This window comes from Odocoileus virginianus, chromosome 12, assembly GCF_023699985.2.
Source record: "Odocoileus virginianus isolate 20LAN1187 ecotype Illinois chromosome 12, Ovbor_1.2, whole genome shotgun sequence".
NCBI classification, from domain to species: Eukaryota; Metazoa; Chordata; class Mammalia; order Artiodactyla; family Cervidae; genus Odocoileus; species Odocoileus virginianus.
In genome coordinates this window covers 48,850,694-48,877,177 of record NC_069685.1, presented here as the reverse complement: position 1 = coordinate 48,877,177, position 26,484 = coordinate 48,850,694, and the positions used below count along the sequence as shown (strand labels likewise).

The 26,484-nt window shown below is 37.9% G+C and overlaps 1 protein-coding gene across 6 annotated transcripts in view; it reads right to left on the bottom strand.

Moving 5' to 3' along the window:
- The window catches only part of MPHOSPH9 (M-phase phosphoprotein 9), a 55,800-nt gene that overhangs the window by 27,463 nt on the left and 1,853 nt on the right, over window positions 1-26,484 (bottom strand). For 4 of the 6 annotated variants that reach the window (XM_070475144.1, XM_070475143.1, XM_020901304.2 and 1 more), the window contains exons 2-12: window positions 25,232-25,494; window positions 23,035-23,188; window positions 16,797-16,886; window positions 15,545-16,068; window positions 14,531-14,654; window positions 10,875-10,965; window positions 9,127-9,233; window positions 5,805-5,930; window positions 5,180-5,640; window positions 4,719-4,874; window positions 810-897 (exon numbers count right to left, since the gene is read on the bottom strand). In XM_070475144.1, coding sequence (XP_070331245.1) covers window positions 810-897; window positions 4,719-4,874; window positions 5,180-5,640; window positions 5,805-5,930; window positions 9,127-9,233; window positions 10,875-10,965; window positions 14,531-14,654; window positions 15,545-16,068; window positions 16,797-16,886; window positions 23,035-23,188; window positions 25,232-25,338 — 2,028 coding nt within the window. In that variant the 5' untranslated portion in view covers window positions 25,339-25,494. Of the gene's footprint in view, window positions 1-809; window positions 898-4,718; window positions 4,875-5,179; window positions 5,641-5,804; window positions 5,931-9,126; window positions 9,234-10,874; window positions 10,966-14,530; window positions 14,655-15,544; window positions 16,069-16,796; window positions 16,887-23,034; window positions 23,189-25,231; window positions 25,495-26,484 lie in introns of those variants that run through there. The other 2 variants (XM_020901308.2, XM_020901307.2) reach the window with 2 other exon arrangements.

The following is a 26,484-nucleotide window of genomic DNA, read 5'->3' as shown; positions in this document are numbered from 1 at the left end:
AGAAGAATAACACTTGGCAGTGCGTGGGGGAGAAAACAAGTGATTTAAGAGGAAAAGGTTAAGCGCTCCTACTTACATATCTAAGAAAACTGAAAATGTGTCCATATAAAATCTTGTATACACATGTTCACAGCACTATCATTTATAATAGCCAAAAAGTGAAAACAACCCACTTATCATCTGATGGATAGATACACAAAATGCAGCGTAGCCATACCAGAGTACTACTCAACTATGAAAGAGTGACATACTGGCCCACGCTACCCTATGGATAAACCTTGAAAACCTGATGCTAAGTGAAAGCAGCCAGACACACAAGGTCACATATGATGTGATTCCATCTACACCAAATACCCAGAATAGGTAAACTCATAGAAACAGAAAGCAGAGCAGTGGCTGCTTATAGCTGAAAAGAGTGTGTATGTGAATGGCGGGGATGGCTAAAGGGGTTTGGGATTTCTTTTTAAGGCAGAAAAAACTTACAAAATTAATTATGGTGATAGTTGCATAAATTTGTGAGTATACTAAAAACCACTGAATTGTACACTTTGAAAGCATGAGTTTTATAATGTCCAAATTATATCCCAATTAAAAAATAAAATTTTTAAAGGGTAAAATATGTAGTTATTGTATGAAGCCAGTAGCATTCAAAACAGAATCTTAACAAGAAATCCTAAAGGAGAAGACAAGCAACATATAATGCTTTTATAAAAATATTCATTTGTCTCTAAAGTTAAATTAATAAAAAAGCTTACATTTTTAAACATTTAGTCACTAGAACAGCAACAAAAAATACCATACTTACTTACCACTTCTCTTTCCAGTAAGTTATTCTTATTTTCAAGTGTTCTCACACGACTAGTAGCTTCATTCAGAGCACTCTCTAACTGGCCACATCTAAAACAACATACATTGAAACAAAACAATCAAAAGCAATATCCTTTCTCTTAAAAGTGTTATAAAAATCTGATTCTCTAATATATTACATAAAACAGATTTTCCAATGTTAGCCAATACTAAGGATGCCATTTTAGTAAAATATATCCCAATGAACCTGATATTACAGCAGTCAGGGATTATTAATAATGATTTGAAAAAATATCTAAGAATTATTAGGTGAAAAAAGCAAGATATGAGCAGGTTTTTGTATATTCAGATTCACAGCAGCATAATTCACAATAGCCAAAAGATGGAAGCAATTTAAGTGTCCACCAAGGGATAAATGGATATAAACAAAAGGCTGTGTGTGTGTTTGTGTATATACATGCAATGGAGTATTATTCAGGCTTAAAAAGGAAGGAAAACTCTGACACATGCTAGAACAAGGATGAACCTCAAGGACACGGTATGCTGAGTGAAATAAACCAGACACGAAAGGACAAAAACTGTGATTCCATTTATACAAGGTACCCAGAAGCATCAAATTAATAGAGACAAAGGAGAATGATGGTTGCTGGGGCTGGAGGGAGGGGGTCATGGGGAGTTATTGTTTAATGAGTACAGACTGTCAGATTTGCAGGCTAAAACAAATTCTGGCAATGGACACTGGTGACGGTAGCACAACAATGGGAAGGCTCAAAGCCAGTGAACTGTACACTTAACATGCAACATATAGATGACTGCATAAAACAGCTTGATCTTTGCCATGAAAAAAATTTATATATGCATATACATTTTGATTTCTAAAAGGATGCAAAAAATTAAGTCTAGGATGTGAGAACAGAAGATGGGGTAGAAAAACTTCATATTATATCCTTCTATATTATTTCAAATTAGCATGAATGTCATTATTCTTATAATGAAGGACATTCTTTGTAAAGCTAATTATCATAGGACCTGAAAATAACAAAATACAGGGAAGAATTCAGTTACCATTTTGACTCAGTGTTTAATGATGTATTGTGAATAACAGCTAGTATTTATTGGGTACTGGCTACATACTCAGTCTATGTTAAGCACTTTGCATTCATCCGCACAATCCTGTGAGTCAGGCTTGCCATCATTCCCACTTTACAAATGTGAATACAGAGACAGAGAAGTCAAGTTCCTCCTGAGCCACACTAGGATTCCGAGCAAAGCAGTCTGGCTCCAGAGTTCAGGTTCCTATCCACTATGCATCGATAACCTCAGATATGCAGATGACACCACCCTAAATGACAGAAAGCAAAGACAAACTAAAGAGCTTCTTTTTTTTTTTTTTTTTTAAAAAAAAAGAGCCTCTTCATGAAGGTGAAAGAGGAGAGTGAAAAAGCTGGCTTAAAACTCAACATTAAAAGAACGAAGATTGTGGCATCCAGTCCCATTACTTCATGGCACATAGATGGGGAAACAATGGAGACAGTGACAGACTTTATTTTCTTGGGCTCCAAAATCACTGCAGACGGTGACTGCAGGCATGAAATAAAAAGATGCTTGCTCCTTGGAAGAAAAGCTATGACAAACCTAGAAAACATATTAAAAAGCAAAGACATTACTTTGCCAACAAAGGCCCATCTAGTCAAGTCTACTGTGGTTTTTCCAGTAGTCATAGCAGTTGGACCATAAAGCAGGCTGAGGGCCAAGAATGGATGCCTTTGAACTGTGGTGTTGGATAAGACAGCAAGGAGATCCAACCAGTCATTCCTAAAGGAAATCAGTCCTGAATATTCATTGGAAGGACTGATGCTGAAGCTGAAACTCCAATACTCTGGCCACCTGATGCGAAGAGCTGACTCACTGGAAAAGACCTTGATGCAGGGAAAAACTGAGGCAGGACGACAAGGGGATGACAGAGGACGAAATGGTTGGATGGCATCACTGACTCAATGGACATGAGTCTGAGCAAACTCCAGGAGATAGTGAAGGACAGGGAAGCCTGGCGTGCTGCGGTCCATGGGGTCGCAAAGAGTCAACACAACTAAGCGATGGAACAACAAAAGCATCAAAGCGTTGCAAAAATGAAATGCTGATAAAACTTTGATGAAACAGTCAAATAATAATACAGTTCACTGAACAGTCAACTGTAGGTGTGCTGTTATTTTTCTCTTTTAATTACCACACTGATTCTGGTACGCCAAAGATCTCACTCCCTAAGTTACAACTATGTGACAAGTGTTAATGGCCCCAACTGGTGCTCCCAATTTGCAATTTTAAAGTTTGAAAAAAAACTGCTGCGTATACTGCCAACATAATTATTAGTTTTTGTCTAAGGTAAATGATTTCTCTCTAAATTACTTCAGGCCAAACCAAATCCTTTGGGGGTAGTGGAAGGGGACAAAAATGCATTGCTCTTCATTTGCATGTTACAGGCACACTGACTCCAGGGCTGCAGACCGCTGTTGTTATTAACACTTTCATTTATGTAAGACACTAACTTCCAGTCTGCTCCTCCATTCTCTCATGACTCTGAGGGGTTCCAGACATAAAAATATTTTAACCAGTTCCCCTTTACTTTGTGCCTTCTTTGGCACCTTTTCTTTGACCTAATAAGACCTACTGGTCCCTTCTGTCAGGCTTCTTATTTCCAACAGGAAGTACCTGTGGTCATCTGTGCTTCGTTAAAACAAAACCAAACAAAAAAAAAACCAAGAACCAACTTCCCTAGCCTATCTACTCTTTTCTTTTCATCCTAGAAAACCTAAAACTAGCTTTTATTTTTTCCTTGCTCTTTTCAAACTACTTCTCTCTGCCACTGGACCCCATCCCCACCACCAACAGCAAAATGGAAGCAACAGAAATGACCAGGATGGATTAAGACAGCATGTTAACCACCACAGCAACCACACACAGGTATAAAAGCTAGTTTTACTCAAATTCTGCAAGTCAGACTGCTAACTGGACCGGAAGATTTCAGCTCCCTCATAATTATTCTCAAGGAGGTTTGTCTTCTTTGCCCTAAAGAAGGATTATTTGCTGTCATCTAGACCCTATCAGTTTTCTTTCTTTTTTGAAAAATAATTTTATTTATTTGTTTTTGGCTGTGCTGGGTCTTTGTTGCTGTGTGGGTTTTCCTCTAGTTATGAGAAGCAGGAGCTCTATGCACAAGGGCTTCAGTAGCTGCGGCTCCCAGGCTCCAGAGCACAGGATCCACAGCTGTGGCACAAGGGCTTGTGGCTCTGTTGCTCCTCAGCATGCGGGATCTTCCTGGATCAGGGACTGTTCCTGTTGTCTTCTGCATTGGCAGGTGGGTTCTTTACCACTGAGCCACCAGGGAAGCCACCCTTCAGTTTCCAGTCGGTTTAACTTCATTTGTAAAGTATGTTGCAAGGTATGCTGTTATTAATACTAGTATCTCTAAACTAAGGGGAATGCTGTTCTTAATATAAGAGCATGCTCCTGTGTGCTTACAGTTTTTTTAAATGAATTATTTCCACAGGTGCATGAGTGGCTAGGTTAAAGCTATGCATATCTGGGTAAGAAGAAAGGACATCAACCACAGACTTATCAGGAAATAAGTATACAGGACAAAATGACATTTCTTTGCATATACAAAATCTACTCAACTGTCTCAGTACTTTGCCCATATGAAACAAATGTCCTCATCAATTGTCAGTGTTTTATAAGAGGATGGCTCAAATCTTTAAAAATAATTACTTAGGCAAACATGTTTCTCTGAAAAATTTCAAATCGAAATTATGTGCTTTCAAAGTGTTTTATCATCACAATATATTATGCTTTGGGCAAAATAATATATCCAAATAGGAGAAACACTAACTTTACAGTTAAATTACAAGTTTTACCTGTCTACAAGAATTTGATTGGTTTTCTTCCAGTCTTCAGCTGCAGAAATTTCTTTTTCCTCCAGTTTCTGTTTCAAACTATTTATTTCTGATTCATAGTAAGCTCGAAGGTCTGCTATGTGTCGAGCATGCTTTTCCTTCAGGTTCTGCCTAATCCTGTTGGTGAGAGGAAAAAATATTTAGAAAGTATCTCCTCACTCTCTCAATAGGAAAAAACAAGAACACAATCAGTCTCATAATCAAAAATACAGCCTTTTCTCTTTATACACCTATGGAAAATATGAGGCTAATCCACAAGTTGACAGCTATTAATAATAAAACAAAGATTATTTTTTAGACAGTCTACCTTAATTATTTTAATTTTTATGTATTACTGAAGTTCAATAAAAACAATTTTCATCATTTAAACAGGCATTAGAAAATATCTATTAACGTTACAAGCCATTCCCAGAAGTACATACTTAGACAATACCACAGGATCCTCCAGGGAAGTCAGTGAAATGCATTCTGGGACACCATTGGCTGTACCTGGAAGCTGGGACTGACTGACCGAGACAGGCGGTCCCAGGACAGGGTTTTCTTCATCTACAGTGCTGACTGAGATGTCGTTACTACCAACTGTATATACTGAAGGAAACGTGGAACTGGTCCTACTCTCATTTCGGAATGCATGATTTTTCCAAGATTCCACTGGCGAAATTTTTGCATCTGTAGGATATTTTGGGAAACCAGATAACTGAGAAGTGATATGACTTGCTTGTGAAAACAAGTCTATGTCAGAGTGACTAGAGAGACTAGGTTCTAGAACAGAGTCCGGTGGAAAGGATATTCTGTCATCAAGAGCATTCAAAAAGCCATGTGGTTGAATCCCTGAAATTTGCTGATTTGGCTTCACGTGTAACGTTGGGTCCAGAGTCAATACCTAGAAATAAGACAGAGAACAGTAAGCTTTCGCTCTCTCCATGCGGGTTTTTTTCGTTTGTTTAAGTGAGTAGGCTTTAGATCTCCTAGGGGAAAGAAGCTCAAGATGAGAGTTAAAGTCATGAAGCATCTTTTATTTTCACTCAGCAGTGCTGACAACTTTACCTCTGGCGGATGATTTGGGTTGGAAGCAGAAGTGAGATTCCTCTCAGGTAACTGCTTGTTTTCCCTTTGTTTTTTATGATAAATATCCTTCAATGATGGTGGCTTCATCTCATTACTAGTATTAGACTTAAAGATATGAAACAAAATTATTCAAATATTATCAATGAATCAATGATGAAAAAAGTTTACTTTCCTGATATCAAGATCAGTACCATAAAAAGGTTTTTTAAAAAATTTAAAATAAACCAAGATGCTAGACCATCAGATTTATAATAAGAGTTTGGAGGTCATTCCCCAGTACCTGTTACCTCAGGAAAAAAATTTCATCTTTTCTAACCATAAATATTAATGGGATAATTTAAACCTAAAGTATTTAAAACCCTAAGAACACTTTCAAAGAATAAAATCCGTGGTAATCTCCTTACTTAAAATAAGAAACAAGTTCTGAAGAAAAGACTTCATAATGAGTGAATGAAGTGGGACAAGAAAACTTCCAGCCAGATTAATTTCCTGTGACTTGAAGGGACAGGTGTCAACAGTGGAGTTGCCTAGCTCTGTAGTTACATTCATATTTAAGAGTTAGCAGTCCCTGGTGCCTCAGATGGTAAAGAATCCACCTGCAATGTGGGAAACCTGGGTTCGATCCCTGGGTTGGGAAGATCCCCTGGAGGAGGGCATGGCAACCCACTCCAGTATTCTTGCCTGGAGAAATCTCCATGGACAGAGGAGCCTGGCGGGTTACAGTCCACGGGGTCGCAAAGAGTCAGACACAACTGAGTGACTAAGCACAGCACATCACAGACAAGAAGTGTTAAGAAAGAAGTTACCCAAGGAAAATAAGACCTCCTTTAAATTAGTTATAAAAATAAGAAGATACAATCCTAACTTCCACAACAGAAATCAGGGCTTTGCTACACTGGAAGTGTTACAAAGAGGCCTCAGCTCCAAATAGTAACACGCCGGGCCTAACCTATCTTAAGATGGGTCTTATTGTAGGTCATGACAAGGTACCATTTAACTCTGGGCCTCAAATTTAAACTCTGGACATTCTCTCAAATGATATTACAGATTCAGTGAGAGATACATTGAAAGCACTGAAAGAACACATTTGTCATACAGCTTTAAACTTCTGAACTGTCCCATTTCCAGATACTACAAAGACTGCAGAGCACCATGAATTAATATTTTTTAATAAACCCTTAACTAGCTTGTGAAAAAGACAATTATACTTTGTGTGTGTGCATTAAAGGCATTAATTTGTTAAATGTAAACTTTTAAAATTAATGATTTCTATAACCCCACTTTGAAATTTTACTTTTATATACCTATAACCTAGAAGCCTTTTCAAGTGCTGAAGCTCACGCTGAGCAGCTGAGCAGCAGTTCTTCGGCTCTGGCTATAGCCTGAGGAATCCTACCGGGGGCGGGGGCCTGGGTGAAGAGTTACAACTATTCTATTTAGAGATCATAGTAATACAAAGTGACTTTTTTCACCTTGGAATGGGTGAAGGGATGGATGGACAGAGAGATAGGTAAATGAATGAATGGATCAAAAACGGCAGATTAGAGAAACACTCGGAAAGGAGCCCTATCTTGGGGCCTCCCTGGTGGCTCAGTGGTAAAGAATCTGCCTGTCAATGCAGGAGATGCAGGAGACATGGGCTCGATCCCTGGGTTGGGAAGATCCTCTCGAGAAGGAAATGGCAACCCGCTCCAGTATTCTTGTCTGGGAAACAACTCCATGGACAGAGGAGCCATGGGCTGCAGTTCATGGGGTCACAAAGAGTCAGACATGACTGAGCACACACAGCCCTGTATGAGGGACTGCTTCTTTTTTTGCCATGCCACAAGGCTTGTGGGATCTTAGTTCCCCAACCAGGCATTGAACTCTCATCATATTTTAACATCTCTGAACAGAGGATGCCTCTTATAATTAATGGTATCCTACAAATGCCTTTGGTCAAGTAGTAGCTGTGACACAGTTGTCACTGGCTCCTCATTTACAAATAAAAAAGCCATCAAAATTGGCCAAAGGGTGTCAGCAGCTTGGAAGAAAATCCTAGTGGCTTGAACCTGTGCTGGAATCCCTGAGAACCAATATTTAAGGGACAGTGAATCAGCTGCTTAAGCAACATTCCCCATCTGAGGGTCAAATACAGGTCAGTTATACATAACTACTAAGTCAGGTAAAAACTCACCCCCAAGGTTCATTCTCTTTTAAAGAAATGTAGTCACCAATGCTCTTGGTGGCCCAAGGGAAATGGAGTATGGAAAACACAGAAACCATCACTGACTTAAGAGAAGAGTGTGAAGAGTTAAGCCCCTGAAGGTAAAGACGTTTCAACCAATTTACTTCACTTATATTTTTCATTAAGTATGTATGAGAAATAGATGACAAAAATATGTTTAAGTCTATAAAACATAAATTCTAAGTGATAAGAAAGCACTGCATCAGTCTAATTGATGAATTTTTTTTTTTCTTGGTAGAATAGGAAGCAGGAAGTCTTAAAACTGATGGGAACTTTATATTTTGAGTCAACAAAACTTCATTTACAGATGCTGCAGATCAAGAAAACACACACAGGGAGCCTATAATTGAAAAGCCCACTGAGTCTCCCAGACGCCTCAATCTCACTTCCCCAGCCCTTCCTTCTTTGTGTTTATCTGTCTCTTTTCCTCCTTTCCTGAAGGATGGAGTGCCGGTTTCCACCCTCTCTGAGACTCAGATGTCCACCAGTCTTCTGGTCCCATGTTGTCCTGTCCATCTACACCTGTCACTTGTGTTTACAGCTCTCCTGGTTACTTTAATCATATCTCTCCTTTCGTCCAACCCATTTTCTCATCCCCCGATCTAAGCACAGAAGACAGAGTTATATATATCGATACACATTGATATACACATACTGGATATTTTCATTTCTTTGCTCTGAAGTCAATAAAGTATTTACATTCCTTGCTCAAAGAAAATCAATACAGTAACTTAATTATGACAAAATGGATCAGTGGGAGGTTATAACAGAGTAGAAAATCAAAACCAGGGAATGGGAAAAGAAGTTTATCTGTGTACTTACTACATTTAAAACAGTGGACACAAAACCATGTCATTTAATTTCATATGACACTGGGCATTTTTTATTTCATTTTTAAATAATTTTCACACAAGTAATGAATGCTAGAGACCAAATTTGAAAGCAGGCGGGTATGATTTAAAGCCCATGCCATTTTTCTGTATATCAGAAATAGAAAAACACAAAATTTATAAATGAAACAGTATACAATTGTGTAACACAAATAAACATGTGCATCACATATTACGAAATTACCTGGCTTGGTGATATATCCATGGAGGAGGCTGGTGCAAATGTCTTCTCTGAAGTCTCAGGCAAAGAGTGATACATGTCCTTCTCCTCCAGTTTCCAGTCAGTCAGTCCTAATGTGAAAAAATACACAGAATAGATAAGGGTGAGGAAAAAGAATAATAGTGCTTTCTAGAAGAACTTATTTCTACCTAAAGAAAATTAAATATGGGAGGTTTTGGCTACCTGGATACAGAAAATTGAATTCATAAGGGAAAAAAATTCACTTAAGTGTCTTGCCATGTAGGAGTCCTAACTTAATGATTCAAATATTTTAAACTGAACTATAAAATAAATATTTAAGACTTTTTGATGTGGACCATTTTTAAAGTCTTTATTGGTTATAATATTATTTGTTTTATGTTTTGGTTTTTTGGACATGAGGCATGTGTGATTAGTTCCCTGACCAGCGATCAAACCTGCACTCCCTGTGTTGGAAGGTGAAGTCTGAACTGCTGGATGACCACGGAAGTCCCTAAAATAAATATATTTTTTAAAAAGACAACAATTTCTTTATGCAAAGTACAGACTTACACAGGAGCAATGTAAAGAACTCAATGTTTCAAATGCTTATTGAGCATTTACTATGCCAGCTGTGGGGAGGAAGCAAAAAGACTACAGTATATACAGTATGTCAGAAGATGGCCAGCACGCTCCCCTGGTAAAACTTAAAAACTGGGCATGAGGGAGGATGCAGTGTGTGTAGAAGGGAGGACAGGTGCTCTTACTGAACAGGATGGTTGAGGCTGGCCGTGTTAGCCATGTATGAGAAGGTTCCCCCCATAAGGAGTGGTGAGAACATTCCACGTATAGGAAGCAGCTGAACAAAAGCCCTAAAACGAGAACTCATCTGATACATTTGAGCAAAGAGCCTCCCTGCTAAATCAGAGGAAGGGGGAGACTAGCAGACACTGAGGTCCAACAGCAGGGCGAGATGATAAGGACACACTCCGGGCTCTCCTTCTGCACACAGCAGACCCACTGCAGGGTTTATGCAGAGGTGTCACGTGATCGGACCGCTCTCTACAAAGGATCGCACTGGCTACAGTGCTGAAAACAGATGGAAGGTGCAAGGCGAAAGCAGGAAGGCTGGTCAAGAGGCTCATGGGAACCCAGAGGGCAGGTGATGAGGCTCTGTGAAGGATGAGAGCAGGGAGGTGGTGACAGTCGCTAGAGTCTGGCAACTTTCACAGGCAAAGCTGATTCATCCTGAATTGGATGTGGGATGGTGGAAAAAGGAGTTAGTGTGCAAAGCCATTAAGACTAAAATAAGTTCACCATGGAGAATACAGAATGGCTCACATGGGGGTTGAATTTCTTAATTCAGTTTGGATATCCAAAAAAACAGAGATGATTGTTGCAGCCATTTGAAATAACTGTAAAAAAACAAAACAAAACACTTCTATCTTTTCAAAACTTGTAGCACAAATTAAGGCAAGTGAGGAAGTTACAGATGCAGAGACATAAGACAACACACAATACATCTTAGAAACCCCTTTAGTATACAGTACAGGATTATCACCCTAGGAGAAATGCACACATTACTATTTTGAAAAAACTTAAAAATATAAGTATTGAGACTTCCCAGGTGGTTCAGTGGTTAGGACTCCATGCTTCCACTGCAGGGGGCACAGGTTCTATCCCTGATTGGGGAACAACAATCCCTCGTGACAAGGGGTAAGGCCAGGAAACAAAAAACAAAACAAGCATCATACCTGTTCCTGATTCAGACATCCAAGAATTTGGACCCTCATCTGGTTTGTTGAAGTAAAAAACTCGAGAATGTGTATCAGCAGTGAAATCAGACTACAAATCAAGAAAGAAAGCCATCAGTTGACAGTTTAAAATCTCTAGGCACAAACTGCTGACCCAAGGAATATGAGCCAGGTGTCAAACCCAGGCATAGAGAAACTTTCAGAGGTTCACAAAGAAAGTCAGCCTGGCTTTCCCCACAGTTCCAATAATTACAAAATGATAGGAATTAACAGTGAAAGATTTTCTATTCCTGTGTAATTTACAAACATTTACTCTGATTCTCTGTGGAACTGAAAGAAGAAATGGGAAGTAGGTGTGAAAAAGAGTTCAGAATGAAAACAGATTCCTAATTTGCCATCGATTTCCAAAAGAAATTTCAAGTGCCTAGAATTACAGTCATTTAGTACCAAAATTAATGTAAAAGCCATAATAATTCATTTTTACCAGTAAGACTGCAATAAATCAACTCTGAAAACTGCACATAAATAACTAACATGAACTCTCAACAGCAGACTATACCTTAGACACAAATAACTGGTTACCAGAAAAGGTTAAAAATGCTTACTTATCCTCAATTCTAATTAAAAGCTCTGAGTTAAGATTTCCTTACAATATCTCTGGCATTGTCACAAGAAATCTGTGTTTCCAAATGAGATATGTGAAAAGATTATTTTCATTGGAATTTTTCTTATCCAAACTTTCAATTCCTGTTAAGAAGTACATAGCTCTATTTGCTTACAAGCACCTGTGGACCTACTGCCAAAGTAAAAGTATGCTAAAGCTGCTGACATTCTCCCTACCAAGAAGGGGATCTCCGCTCAGTCTTCTTTTTCTAGCCTCCTTAGATTCCCAGGTGAAGCCAATGGTAAAGAATCCGCCTGTCAATTCAGGAGACATAAGAGACAGTTCGATCCCTGGGTTGGGAAGATCCCCTGGAGGAAGGCATGGCAACCCACTCCAGTATTCTTGCCTAGAGACTCCCACAGACAGAGGAGCCTGGTGGGCTACAGTCCATGGGGTTGCAAAGAGTCGGACACGACTGAGCATGCATGCACAGCTTTCTAAGGCACCACTTTTAACCTCTTTTTCATCAAATGTCTCTTCTACAACTCCTATCTGTTCGAATTTCTGTTGCATATCTGAACTCAACTGACCAGAAAAAGCTGACTGCAGAAGACTAAGTGAAAAATCCCCAGTGAAATATTTTGTTTTGCGTCAGTTCTGAGGCGCAAATCCTAAAGTGATGAGCCAACGCACACTGCACTGGCCCACTGGCCGGAGGGGGTTTACCTCACATAATCCTCTGCTGCTTTTCCAGCCCCTAAGGCATTGGCTGAAGAAAACAGCCCATTTTTAAAGAGAAAGGAAAGTATGGTGCAACGATAGCCCTTCCCAGGAAACCAGCCTCAGCCTAGCACAGGACTTTCATCAGTAACCGTCTAAAGCACCTGAAAAACCACCGCGGGGGCCACAGCTGGAAAAATGCTAACAGCCAGTGTGTCCCAAAGGACCAAGGAGACAAAGACCGGCTGGAGCTTTAGAAAATCCGCTATCCAATTTCAAGATGCGCTTCAGAATAGCTAGACCCCCAAATAAACTATACTGTATTAGAAGAAAACTGGATCCCAAGAGAATTCTGATCATAAAGATTCCCTGGATTTAGGCTGAAAATGAAAAGAAAAAAAAAAGAAAAACAAGATGAGAAAGGATGAAATAAAGAGGAAAGTTCCAACTTCTGTGAATCCACAGAATTTGAGAATTAGGTAAGTAAAAAGTACGTTTCAGGTGTGGTGTCTTTGTTTCACCAACCCCCATTAACTGAAAGCTGTTTAAAACAGACATACCAAAGAAACTTGATTTCCCCTAATAATTTAAGACCAAAAATATCAAATTCATCTTTAAAAAAATAGGAAAATAAAACTTTGTTTAGGAGATGATCAAAGAAAAGGAAAAGTTCAAAGAGCATCATGCCCTCATCACAGCTTTACCCTCTGCCCTACTGAGACCCCCAGAGGCAAAACAGACTACTAGGAAGACCTAACCCCAAAGGGCACCTCTCAGACAGTACCTTTGATCCTTGGCTGCTCATCAGATCCTCCACTGAATGGAGGAAGAAAACTTGGCCAAATCACTGGTTTCAAGCTTTACAGCCCAGAAGACTCACCGGAGGAGCTTTTAAACCACCTGGTAACAGGTCACAACCACAAGAATGAGGGCAGACCATCTGGGACTGGTGGCCAGGTGTAAGTAGACTTTTTAAAATTTATTTATTTGGCTGCACCAGGTCTCAGCTGCAGCATATGGAACCTAGTTTCCCAATCAGAGATCGAACCCAGGCCCCTATACTGAGAGCGTGGAGTCTTAGCTCCTGGGCCACTAGGGGAGCCCCAGACTTCTGAAGCTCCTAATGAGTCTAACATGCAGCAAATTCTGGGAAGCACAGGGCTACACCGAACAAATACTGATCCACAGTCGCAAAAGACAGTGAATCCACTGAGATACACACCACAAATACGTCCTTTATCAGAAGTGAAAAAGTCTCCACTGAGTTTCAGCTAACGTGGAAATAAAAAAAAGAAACGAGTATGTATGAAAACATTTTCCCTTTCTGCCAACCTATTTCAATGAAAAAAGCAAGCTTCAGTCCAGTCTCCAAAGGCTTTTATGCCATTACACCAAACAAGGACATACCATGCTGGTTCAAAAGAACAGAGCTGCCCATACAGCAGCAGGCCCAGAGGCTTGACGGTTCACGGAGCTTCTTCACTTTCATTTCCCTCCTCAACACAAATCTGATTAAGTTCAACACCTGATATTAAGAAGCTTAAGTTATCACGGGTTGAAGAAAGAAAATTTACCGAAAGAGAATAGTGCCTTATGAAGGCTGAGGGACTGTGTTCTTATGATTTCTACTCTTTAATAGATCTTTTTCAAAGGATGATAGAAAAAGTGTCCAGAATAATCAAGACATGACCCGTTTCTAAAGGAATCAAGTTTGTAGAGAGACGTGATTTTGTGATTTCAATGTATTATATTAAACAATGTTATTCAATAACAATTTAGACCAAAGGGGCTTTAAAGACGTTTAAATTTACTCAGTATCCATAACTCTTTAACAAAAGTAGCCGCTGTATGGGCAAAAGGGCCACATAAATGTAAACATTTAATCTCTTGCAATTTGGATCATAAATTCAAGTTGTCCAAGCTTCAACTGTTTTTATAGAGACATCTAAAGCATTCACACATATATTAATAGCTATTACAACTTAATAGTAATAAAAATTATTTGAGGGTTTTTCAAAAATATAATAGATTACTCTCAGGCTAATTGTAAACATTTACAGTACAAAGGGAATTAGGACATTTACAAAATAAATGTTTCATATTTTTTTTTCTAGTACTTTCATTCCTCACTAGCTTTGGTTTCAGGCCTATTAAGGAACCACTACTTGGACTACTGTTTCCCATACTTAGAGACACTATAAAAGATAGGGAACAAACTAATGAAAGAAAAGGCAAAGAAATTTTTGTGTTAATAAACAGGTGGCAAACACAACCTAACTATCCTGATTATCCACAGCTAAAGCACACCAGAGTCAAGTGACTTATCACCTACTTTCTCAATTGGGGATTTCTTGGTTTGGTCATCTCCTTGCATAGATTTTGAGTACCCCTCTTCTTTATGTGCTCTCTTTGGTTGGTTCTGCTTCAGTCTTTGAGCCCATGATGTTATCGATTTACTATTTAAAAAGAAAAAAACAAAATACCTCTCTTTAAATGCTGTCTTCAAATAAAACTAAACACTGATAGAGACTATGCTTCAAACTGCTTTTCTAATAGCAGAGAGGGGATAGATTTTTATTGAGTTGCATGAATTTCTTTTTACAGTATCTTATTATTAAAGGCAAAAAGAAGAAAAGGACTGACTAGCAGTGATTAACAGTATGTGTAGTCTGTAGCCAAGGACAGAACAAACACCACCACAGTAGCACCTATAGCACTAAGTGTATCTCCACAGTGAAACCATACTGATTTAGATGGGCTTACGGGTACCCAAGATATGAGTTGTTATAGTTAAATACCTTACATTAGATGACACACTTCAGAGACATAAAACCGAGTATAACTTTAAGTGACTATTTGCCTTACAAATTCAGCCTAAGTTCCTTTTACTGAAAAGTCCCCTGGATGAATTAAAATGTCATTTAACTTACAAAATCTCTTCTAATATATAAAAAACATAAAATTGAGCATGCTTGTATATAATATTTGGTTTTAAATAATATGAACATGTGTGACAAAATTCCAGTTGATTCAGTCCTATACTCTAATTTTCAGCAAGTCAGTAGTGACTAGAAAATATAAAAGGTATTTTTCTGGCAAGGCCTCCCACCCTAAGAGTTTTCGTAGTCTTATTATCAATGGGAAGGCAGTCGATGTCATTAACACATAGTGAGCTTTGTTACTTTCAGTTATCCACAGGCAATAAATAAAAAATTTGATAAAACTGACATGTTCAAACACATCCCATTCCAACTAAAAAGAGCTGTATTTACTAAACATGTTTAGCTTATTATAAATGTATTTAACAAGTAAAACTCCCTTCAAGTGATGGAGAAATTCAACTTACTTGTTTGTTTTTCCACTGTATACTTCCGAAATCTTACTTTCACCAAGAAAACTGTGTTCAAATTCACCGGGAAAAATGGGAGTCTCTTCTTTTAAAGCAGCACAAAACTCTTCATTTGGATGTATATAAAAACTCTGGTTTTTCACCCCGTCTCCAAGTGGCTCCACTGGCACCACCGGTGCTTCAAACTGTCCTTCAGAAGCCTCTATGTGCTCCATGAAATCTTGAGCGTCCTTAGATTTGTAGGTGTTTAGTTCTGAGACGCAAAAGGTTCCATACCCACTGCTCACTGAGCTACTATCCACATTGCAGTCTGGTTGCGACAAGGATGCTTCTTGCTGCATTTCAGACTCTTCAGACTTGGGATAACTGATAACATATTCATTTCTCTCACCGTTTTCAGAAAAAAAACCCATTTGACTTTCTGAAGATCTTTGTTTGCTTAAAGAACTTCTGTCGTAGGAAGCCCAGGAAGCATTATTGGTCTGTAACTTGACTAAATTTTTTATTTCCTCCTGTATACGCTAAAAATAAAAAAGAGGTTTGGGGGGGAAAAAAGAGATTTGGTCAAGAATGTATATTAAATATCACATTTTCGTAAATGTCTTAAAAATACTCCTTTAAAAAAATACTCCTTTTAAAAATAAGATACACTACTCTAAAGATGACACTTGCGCCTTACCTTTACTTTATAAGCAAACTGATATAAAGAATTAACTAACTGGGGGCCTCTCGTCTTCTGAGATGCCCCACACTCTGACTGTAGTGTGTTTCTCCCAAGGCCGCTCTTGCCTTTTGAGATAGACCACATTTCTGTCTATGAAATGTGTGTCTCTCTATGTAAATCCACTTATCTACCTTGGCTTTCACGGAGTTCTGTCTTCAATGAGACATAAAGAACCTGAGCTTCAATAAGTCCTGACACTAGGAATTAAGCCCCTACCAGGGTGGAGGACGGAACTATGATGCTGACCCTCCTGACTTCAGTCTACTAAAGTGTGGACTCTGTAGATCTCTGCCCCAATTCTATGCTGCATTCTCCTCTGCTCAAGCCTCCTCATGAATATGCATGTGCCCTTAGTTTAAAAACGTCCTCAATTTTACAGTTCAGGGAGACACTGCTTTGGGTATTCTCCTTACTTGCTGCAAGTAATAAATCCTTCCTTCTCACACACACAAAAAAAGAGAATTAACTAATTGGTTCTGCAAATTTTACAATATGAAACAAGAATCAATATAAAGAACAACTTACTTGAATCTGGTTGTGGAATTGCTCTTGCTGAGCCACTATCTGCTCTTGGCACTGTTTTTCCACCAAAGTGAATAGTTGTAACCACCTGGTCTATTAAATTATAAAATATTTTGGTTAAAAATAATTTTTTAACTTAGTATTTCACAGAAATATTCTTCCAGTGGGAAAGGGCCTTTTTAAAATGTATTTTTAATGTAAAAATTATAAGCTAAATTAGTTATAAAACTATAAAATTAGTTATAAAAATGCAAAAAGACAAGGACATAGGCTTGGGCACTCCTTTATGTTTCCTGTGGTCTGGGTAAACTTGAAGGTCTCAGTAAATCTGATTAACTTGATGTCATCTGCTACCTTTCTAATTAATCAACAGCTGCTGGTAGTTGCACTTCGAATTTGTCTTAAGCCCCTCTTCCTTTCCTCAAAACAGCCAATGGTATTCTTAAACATTAACTTGGACCCAGAACAAGAATCCCACATCTTAAAACAACAAATAGGTTTGGTATTATGAGAATTTGACCCCAAATTAATTTGTTTTTCAAGTTAAAAAAATTTTTTTTGAGAGTAAGATATTAAAGTGTCTTAAACACTGTAGCAGCTAAAAAAAGAAAAAAAAAAAAAAGACTCTGAAAACCTATGGAAGTGACCTAAGATTCCCTTCAGAGCCCCTTTTAGGTCCTGAACCATCCTGACCAACCAAGAGTACTTAGTGCTCTTGTAACTAGATGAGGCCAAAACACAAGAGAGGAGTATGAATTCTCCAGAGGCTGAATTCAAACTAAAGGCTGGTCTACTTTCAGGAACAGTTCAGTTCAGTTTAGTTGCTCAGTCATGTTCAACTCTTTGTGACCCCCATGGACTGCACCAGGCTTCCCTGTCCATCACCAACTCCCAGAGCCTGTTCAAACTCATGTCCATCACGTCAGTGATGCCATCCAACCATCTCATCCTCTGTTGCCCCCTTCAATCTTTCCCAGCATCAGGGTCTTTTCAAATGAGTCAGTTCTTCACATTAGGTGGCCCAAAGTATTGGAGTTTCAGCTTCAGCCTCAGTCCTTCCAATGAATATTCAGGACTGATTTCCTTTAGGATTGACTGGTTGGATTTCCTTGCAGTCCAAGGGACTCTCAAGAATCTTCTCCAACAACACAGTTCAAAAGCATCAATTCTTTGGCGCTCAGCTTTCTTTATAGTCCAACTCTCACATCCATACATGACTACTGGAAAAACCACAGCTTTGACTAGACGGACCTTTGTTGGTAAAGTAATGTCTCTGCTTGTTAATATGCTGTTTAGGTTGATCATAGCTTTTCTTCCAAGGAGCAAGTGTCTTTTAATTTCATGGCTGCAGTCACCATCTACAGTGATTTTGGAGCCCAAAATATAAAATAAACAAACAGTATGCAACAATATATAATGTCAAAAAGTAGCTACTGCAACAACTGGCTTCCTTGTTTAAACCCGTCCAGTGTCATTTCCATTCCATTCCCTACAGGACCCCGTGTGATCTGGGTTGCACACACCTCACAGCTTCCTCTCAAATCCCTCTGTCCCTTTCATGATACACGCTGGCCTCACTGGCCTCCCTCTGTTCCCTGGACATGCCCAAACTGTCTTCCGCCTCAAAAGTCTTGTACTGACACTTGCTGTACCCTCTACCTGGAAAGCTCTCTCCCCAGCTCTCAACGTGGTTGGCTTCTTCCCATCCCGCAATTTCAGCTTAATTATCCTCTTTTCTCGAAGAGTTTTCCAAACCATCCTCACAGGCACTCTCTTTCTTGGCATCCTGTTTAGTTCCTTCAGAGCATTTACCACAATCAGCAAATATCTCATTTGTTCACTTGAGTTTACCAGTCTCCTTCCCATCCCTGCCTGCACTCCAGCCAACTAGGATACAAGACCAAGTTAAGAGTGGGCACTCAGATACACAGTCTAAACAAACATATAACAATGGATGTTGAAAGCTGAAGGAAATCAACCCTGAATATCACTGTAAGGACTGAGGCTGAAGCTGAAGCTCCAATCCTCTGGCCACCTGATATGAAGAACCGACTCAATGGAAAAGACTAATGCTGGGAAAGACTGAGGGCAAGAGGAGAAGGTGGCGACAGAGGATGAAATGGTTGGATGGTATCACAGACTCAATGGACATGAGTCTGAACAAACTCAGGGAGATAGTGAACGACAGGGAAGCCTGGCATGCTTCAGTTCATGGAGTCACAAAGAGTTGAACATGACTTAGCGACTGAACAACAACTGCAAGCTGAACTTTTCTTGGTATTATGGACCACACAATCCAGGGATGCTCCCCATTAACGGTCAAAGTCATTTATACAATGTAACAGAATTAAGCTGAAATCTGTATAACACTATTAAGGAAAAGCAGAGAAAACCTCAAGATTGGAAAAGAAAGCCTTAAATGAAATATGAGGGCACTGACAGGAAGTGAGAATTCTAAGTCAACTGACTTCAGGACAAAGAGGACTAGATCAAATCAAGTCCCTTACTTTCTCAACTTACAAAGTACCTTACATTAATGAAAACAGAAAAGAAACAATCAGGCAACAGTTTTCTTAAGTTATACCCCCATACCCTTAGGTGTTTAATCTGATACAGTTATTATTCACATAAAGCTTAACTATAATAATGATAGAAAAACAACTTACTTAATAAAAATAATGGCTTCATAGTATGTGAGATAAGATATTAATCATATCCTTACCATCATTTTCTTATTTAGGATACAAATGAAGAGAGCTCCTTCACGCTATAAATTAGAGGAGATTTTTGTTTTTCTGAGACAGATTTTATTGTTTACCCTTTAATTTTAAATAAAGTAACTTAAAGAACAGTATTAATACAGTGATAACACTTAATTGTTCAGAAGGGCTATTATTCATTTCAAACTAAAGTGATTTGCACTGCCTGCATTTCATACATTGTTGGAGGATACGGGCACCTGACGGAAGTGTTCCTGTGAACGCAGTTTCCCGATGCTATCACCTGCATGGGACTGCGGTAGTTCGGTTCCCTAGTCTGACCTGGTAAATACCCTGTGGGCTTTCCCATGGTTCTGACTCCCACCTTTCCACCAACAGCTTGTGTGATTCTGAACAAGTAAATGTAATTTCTTTACACTTCAGTTTCCTAGTTAAAAAAAAAATTACGAAGGAGGTATTTGACATCCCTTTGCTGTCTTTGAAATCCAGTGTGCATTTTTCTGGAGCGGGGGTGGGGGCCGCGCTGGGTCTCTGTTGCTGCACAGGGACTTTTCTCCAGTTCAGCGGGCAGGAGCTACTCTTTAATTGAGGTGCACGGGCTTCTCACTGCAACGGCTTCTCTCGTTGCAGAGCACAGGCTTAGTCGGCACACAGGCTTACTTGCTCTGCGGCATGTGGAATCTTCCCAGGTCAGGGGTCAAACCCGGGTCTCCTGCATTGGCAGGCAGATTCTTTACCACTGAGCCACCAGGGAAGCCCTCAGTTTCCTAATTTATAAAATGGCAATAACAACACGTTATTTGTGGCTGAGAGGATTAAATTTTAAATATGATGCAGGCCAGGCCAGGATATCAATGGGGGAACTATATGTTGAAATCTGTGAGGTCATGGTTGTCACAAAGATAGTGGGAGCACCACTAGCATTTAGGGGGCATGGTCCAGGGATACAAAACACAGGACGGTCTCCACAATAAAGAACTCTCTTGCATCTGCTTTATATTATATTTTGCACAGTTTTCAAGTCACCAAATTGTCCAGGAATGCAACTACCAAGATGTTTCAGAATTTGCTCAGAAATTTCAGAAAATCGTGACCCCAGCTACGGTGCTGGTACATCAAAGGCAGCCATATGGTTCTGTGCTGATAGCCGCTGCGTTCATGGAGAGTCTACATGGAGTAAATGCCAGACTGCTTCATTATGTTCTCTAATATAGATATATCTGAGCATTTATATATTTACATATTATCTTATTATAAATAAGTATCATTACTCCTTTATATCACAGGACATTACACTGACTTTTTTCAAAGCAGATACAAGCAGGTTATATTATCTGTGAATTTCATTTCAGGACAATAAAAGTTGATGTTATTTTAAAAGCTGTTATAAAAAGAGGGCTTCAGGTCTAATAAGGTTGAGGGCCACTGACAGAAAGTATCTCGTATACTGCCCAGCAAATAGGTAAGCAATAATCATCAGGTAACTGTTATTATTATAATCAGTAGTGCTAAATAGTTAAAATGCTATAGATATTGATATGCTTTAAAACTTTCTTACAATCATAGAAATATTAGCAAGTACTTTAAAATGCATTAGAGGAATTCCCCTGGGATCCAGTGATTAGGACTTGGTGCTTTCACTGCAGTGGACTCAGTTTCAATCCCTGGTTAGGGAACTAAGATTCCACAAGCCACACAGTACAGCCAAAAGCAAACAAAAAGAGTTTCTTAAAGTATTTCTACAGAAATGCATTAATAGATTCCTTCCTGATAGAATAAAAATATATAACCTTCCCAACTTTAAGCAGTGATAAACTTTGAGAATTCCAGAAGAGAAGTTTTAATAAAAGAATTCTAAAGAATCAGGTCATCACCAGATCTCTTCCAGAGCTCTGTAGAAGATTTAGTTCTTTAATAATGTACATTAGCTTCTTAACTGGTAGAAATCAGACAAATGTTACTATGCCAAAGAAAGGTATAAACATGAAACTCAGCGAAAAGTCAGGAATAAGACTTACACAATATTTACCCTCCTCCCATTCTTTCTAAATCACTACCCTAAAGTATCAGAGGCTTTTATTTTCATATGTTACAAAAACACACAAAACAAATTCAAGAAATTTTACTGAAATGGCCAAAATAGCATTTCATGTTCTGTCAAAGTATGAAATAGCTTACAAAGCTCTTCAGTGAATAATCAAATACATGCCTACATTATGAAAATTAAAGTCAAAAAAAAAAAAAAAAGAAAGTTAAAGTCAATTAATACTAAACATAATTTTAAAAATCTGTTAGATCACAGAAGAAAGGGCAGAAAGAAACCAATTCAAATGTTAGGAGGTGTAAGTGGCTAGCTAGTATCCTGACATGTAATAATCTATGTCTTAAATTCACAAATATACTCAGATTCTGATTGAAGATGTTGATTTCGAAGATTTCAAATAAAAATTTCTAGTTAAAAACATTTACCAGACGTCAAGCCACATTCAGGCAATTTGCCTCATTTTTTTTTTAAAGCACTAGGGGAAACATTTCATAAAACATTCCATTACTATTTACATCATTTTGACATTTTATAGGTCTTTTGCATTAGCACATACTGATCATTATGTGGGAAAAAAAAGTATAAAAATTTAAAACAGTTTTAAGTTTGTGGTAACAGTCATTTTTATAACCGATTATGGATAATGAATATAAGTAGATATTACTGATTTCTTAAACCAGATAATCTTTTATTGTTTATTCCACATTCTGAAAATTAACACAAATTATAGTCTTAGAACTATAATTAACATTTAAAACAAAATTTACTGCTCTCTAAATAAAGAATTTAATAATAATGTTTTATACATTTCTACAAACCATTACCAACTCAAGCCTTGGAAAAGTGTGTCTTGGGCATTACTGCATGACACAAAATTTACATATAAATATTCTCTTAACTGTTAAATTTTTATATCGCAATTTAACCTATGGACAAAAGAAAGAACCACTTGACCTGAATAATCAATATAAGTCAATGGAGCACAGCTAAATGCAATAAGGTACGAAACAGAAGCCTTATTTGTAAACAGAGCATTCAAAATATTTCAAAGTGAATTTATGTTTTACAAAATCATGACAATTCTGTTTAAGTTACTTAAAAGATTAGGACTAGTAACAAATATCAACAATTTGGTTGTCGATTCTCATTTTTCTGAAAAAAGACATTTTAGTTTATAAAAACTAACAAAAAAACTAACAAAGTATAACAAAGTATTTTAGTTCACATTCACAATATATAAATTAGAATGTCTAATTTATATATTAGTGAATATATTGTTAAAACATACTTTTCATCACCTTCTTCACATTTGTTCTATACTGTTCCCTAATTAATACACTTGACCACTTTATTCTAGCAATAACTTAAGTATCATGCTCTTTGGAATATAAATTGCTAGTAATTTAGAGTTGAGTAGAGACATATTCATACATAGAAATTATTTTTTTAATTCCAAAAATAAAACAAAACTAGATACCTCACAGTTTTTCCAAAGTTCCGAATCAGTCTTTCCACTGTTTTGTAGCTCTTGCATTAAAGAGGTGAGGACTTCAAATGTACCTTGAATTACAGATGGTCTGGTCTTCCCTGAGAAAGAGGATACCCCATTTGTACTAAGGTGGGGACTACTTCTGTTGAAACATAAATAATTCACATGGTTTTCTTCATTCTACCAAAGTGTTGAATAATTCAGCAGTTCAAGATTTAGCAGAGCAGTACAAAACTACTGATACTTAATCCTACTTAAGAGCACCTCATTTGCTGAAAATCTGATCACAAGTTTGTCCATGAAAGGAAAATAGCAGTGAAAGGACAGACAGCACTTAATTATATTTTTAAGAACACAAAACAGAAGGACCTTCGTCAGAAGGGAGAGAATACTCCAAAGTAGAACAGAAGATAAAAGTGTATGCTAAACAATAAGGAAAATTCTCAGCGACTCCAATCTAAATTATTCCAGAGGATTATTTCACTCCACTTTAAGAGCAGTCCTTTATTGTAATGGAGATCCTTTCTCCACTGCCCAGAATTACAGTCACGTCTTGTTAACTGGATCCCCCTAATTTGGCATGATAAGCTCATGCTTATCTTTGCACTGTCTTTGAATAAAAGTAGTGCCAAGCAAATTAGTAGCAGATATTCAGGACTTATTTAGCCTATTCAATGTGTAAAATAGCACTAATTTTTCCCAGGAGGACTGCTTTTCCAAATCTGAGAGGAGTTTATTTCAGATTTGCTTTATAAAAACAAAAGGCATAATTAGGGACATTAAAATTTATTTAAATTCCAACCACTGAAAGGTCATTTTTCTTTTATTTATTGATACTCTGCTTTGTTTTACAAACAATTTGTGAAAAAGAGGACACTAATGAAAATAACACTAATATAATAAAGAGTTAGGATCAGAAAAATACTAATAAAAATTCAAGGCAAAGAACATCATATGGTATCCATTAAGGGTTTAATACACAACTATAGTTGTATAATAATCAAGTTTAAATTTGGCCAATTTAACTGCCAGTCACAATAAAAGGGAGACGGTTCAGTGACATAATTTTCATTAGAAAGGCACATTTAAGTTCCTCCAGGCAAATCAAACACTATGTTCTAAAAAGGGTTTCTTCTAGAAGTGGATTTCAAAAGGGCTGCCAAATGATGACACAGGAAACAAAAAGCGTGGCCAACATTCAGGAAGTAGATACAGATTACAATGGCAAGTGTTTCTGGACCATGTCCCATGCTTTTTTTTTTTTTCTCCCTTTCTACCCTACTTTATGCTTTCTCCTTTTACTTCGTTTATTCTTGTAAGCTGCCTTAAATTCCTCCTGAGGAGGGCAAAGAATACACAAATCTTTTAAGGAATTTATTTAAAATACACAATTTCTTCAAGATCTATTACTATGTGCAAGTTTGCTCCTTATTACCAGTAGGCGCCAGACTGCTATGTTTCGGCTTTACTGTACTTGCTTTTTATAGGTGATAAATGGCCTCTGCCTCTTTGCGTGTTGTAAGCTAATGTAAATTTTGAAGCTGGCGTGATGTAGTTCATGGGGTCTCAAAGAATCGGACATGACTTAATGACTGAATAACCACAAAAAGTTTAGAAACCAAATAATCAACCTGTCCGACTGTGTTTAAAATGAGAGCAAACAGGCCCCAATTAAAACAAACCAAATGTGGGATAATTTAAAAAGAAAATGCATAATATTCATTGTTTGATAGCATCTATTTTGTCAACTCAGCCTGCTTTTTTGCTAACTTCCTAGTGTTCATTTTTTTTTCAATCTTTCAAGATTGGTGAGGTATTTCTGCAACATGAAACATTATTTTTCCTCTTAATTTCAAAATGGAGAAACAATATTTAGGCAATTAAATTTTAAAGATATGCTTGTAATTTACCAAAAATAAAAAAAAATGTAAAGAGAACTGCATCTAGCAAAACAAGTTCTTTTTCACAACGCTCCCCATGTAAAAGCATATCTCTGGGAGAAAGGAAGAACACAAAAGTACTGAAATTATTCTTAAACAACTGTCCTTGAATGGTTCCTGATCACAGTTTTGGGGTTTTAAAAAGGCAAACAGTAAGTATAACACTATTTGGATAAACTGGAAAATTATGCAAATAAAGTTATTTTGATTTGTCATTACATTAAAAAATCTATTCCCATTCTTACCTATTAGTATTTAAGTTCAGTCCAAGAGAATGAGGAGAATTTTTTATATCAGATTCTATAGAAGATGAAGCTTTCTGTGAGGGTTTCCCCAAGTCAAAATCTTCCATAGTGTACAGAAATTGTTACACGCTCTCATTTGAAAATTCAGGTTCTTGCACTGTTTGAAGAAACTGAATCTGAGTCATCTTCAGATGCTTCATCGTCTACAGGCATTTTCAGTTGCTGACATTCAGAAGTGTACTATCTGAAGGTCCCAGGAGAGTCTGCAAATCAATGAGGAACAAAATACTATTACAAAAAACTTTGTCAAAACTTTAGAAACCTTGATCCTTTTATACAAATCTACATTAAGGACAGCAACACTTTTCGTAATAGTCAAAATTCAGAAACAACTCAAATGTCCATCGACTGTTGGATAAATAAATGTGGTGTATCCACGTGACATGAAGAGCTGATTCATTGCAAAAGACCCTGATGCTGGGAAAGACTGAAAGCAAAAGGAGAAGGGGGCGGCAAGAGGACGAAATGGTTATAGACAGCATCACTGACTCAATGGACATGAATCTGAACAAACTCCAGGAGATAATGGAGGACAGAAAAGCCTGGCATGCTGCAGTCCATGGGGTCACAAAGAGTCAGACAAGGCTTAGGGACTGAACAACAACAATCCATATAATATTTCTCAGTCATAGAAAATAATAAAGTGCGGAATTATGCTACACTGTGGATAAATATTTAAAACATTATGCTAAAGGGAATTCTCCGGCGGTCCAGGGGTTAGGGCTCAGATCTGTCACTGCCATGGGCCCAGGCTCAAACCCTGGTGGAGGAACTAAGACCATGCAAGCAGCAGAAGGTGCAGCCAAAAAAAATACACACACACACACACACACAAAGTAAAACAAGCCCAACAAAAGACCCTATCATATGATTCCATTTATACAAAGTATCTAGAGTAGGCAAATCTATAGAGAAAGAAAGGAGAGAAATGGTTGCCAGGAGCTGGGAGGAGAGAACGACAATGACCAAAATGGGCATAGGGTGTCTTTCTGGGGAGATGAAAAGTTCTAGAATTAGACAGTGGTGATGAATGCACAACCCTATGACTATACTAAAAAAAAGCACTGAATTGTACACTTTAAAAGAATAAATTTTATGGTAACTTGTATCTCAATAAAAAATCTACAGTAACAGTGATTTACAGAAGTAGCAGGAGTAGTTGAAGGCAGGAGGAGAAGGGGATGACAGAGGAT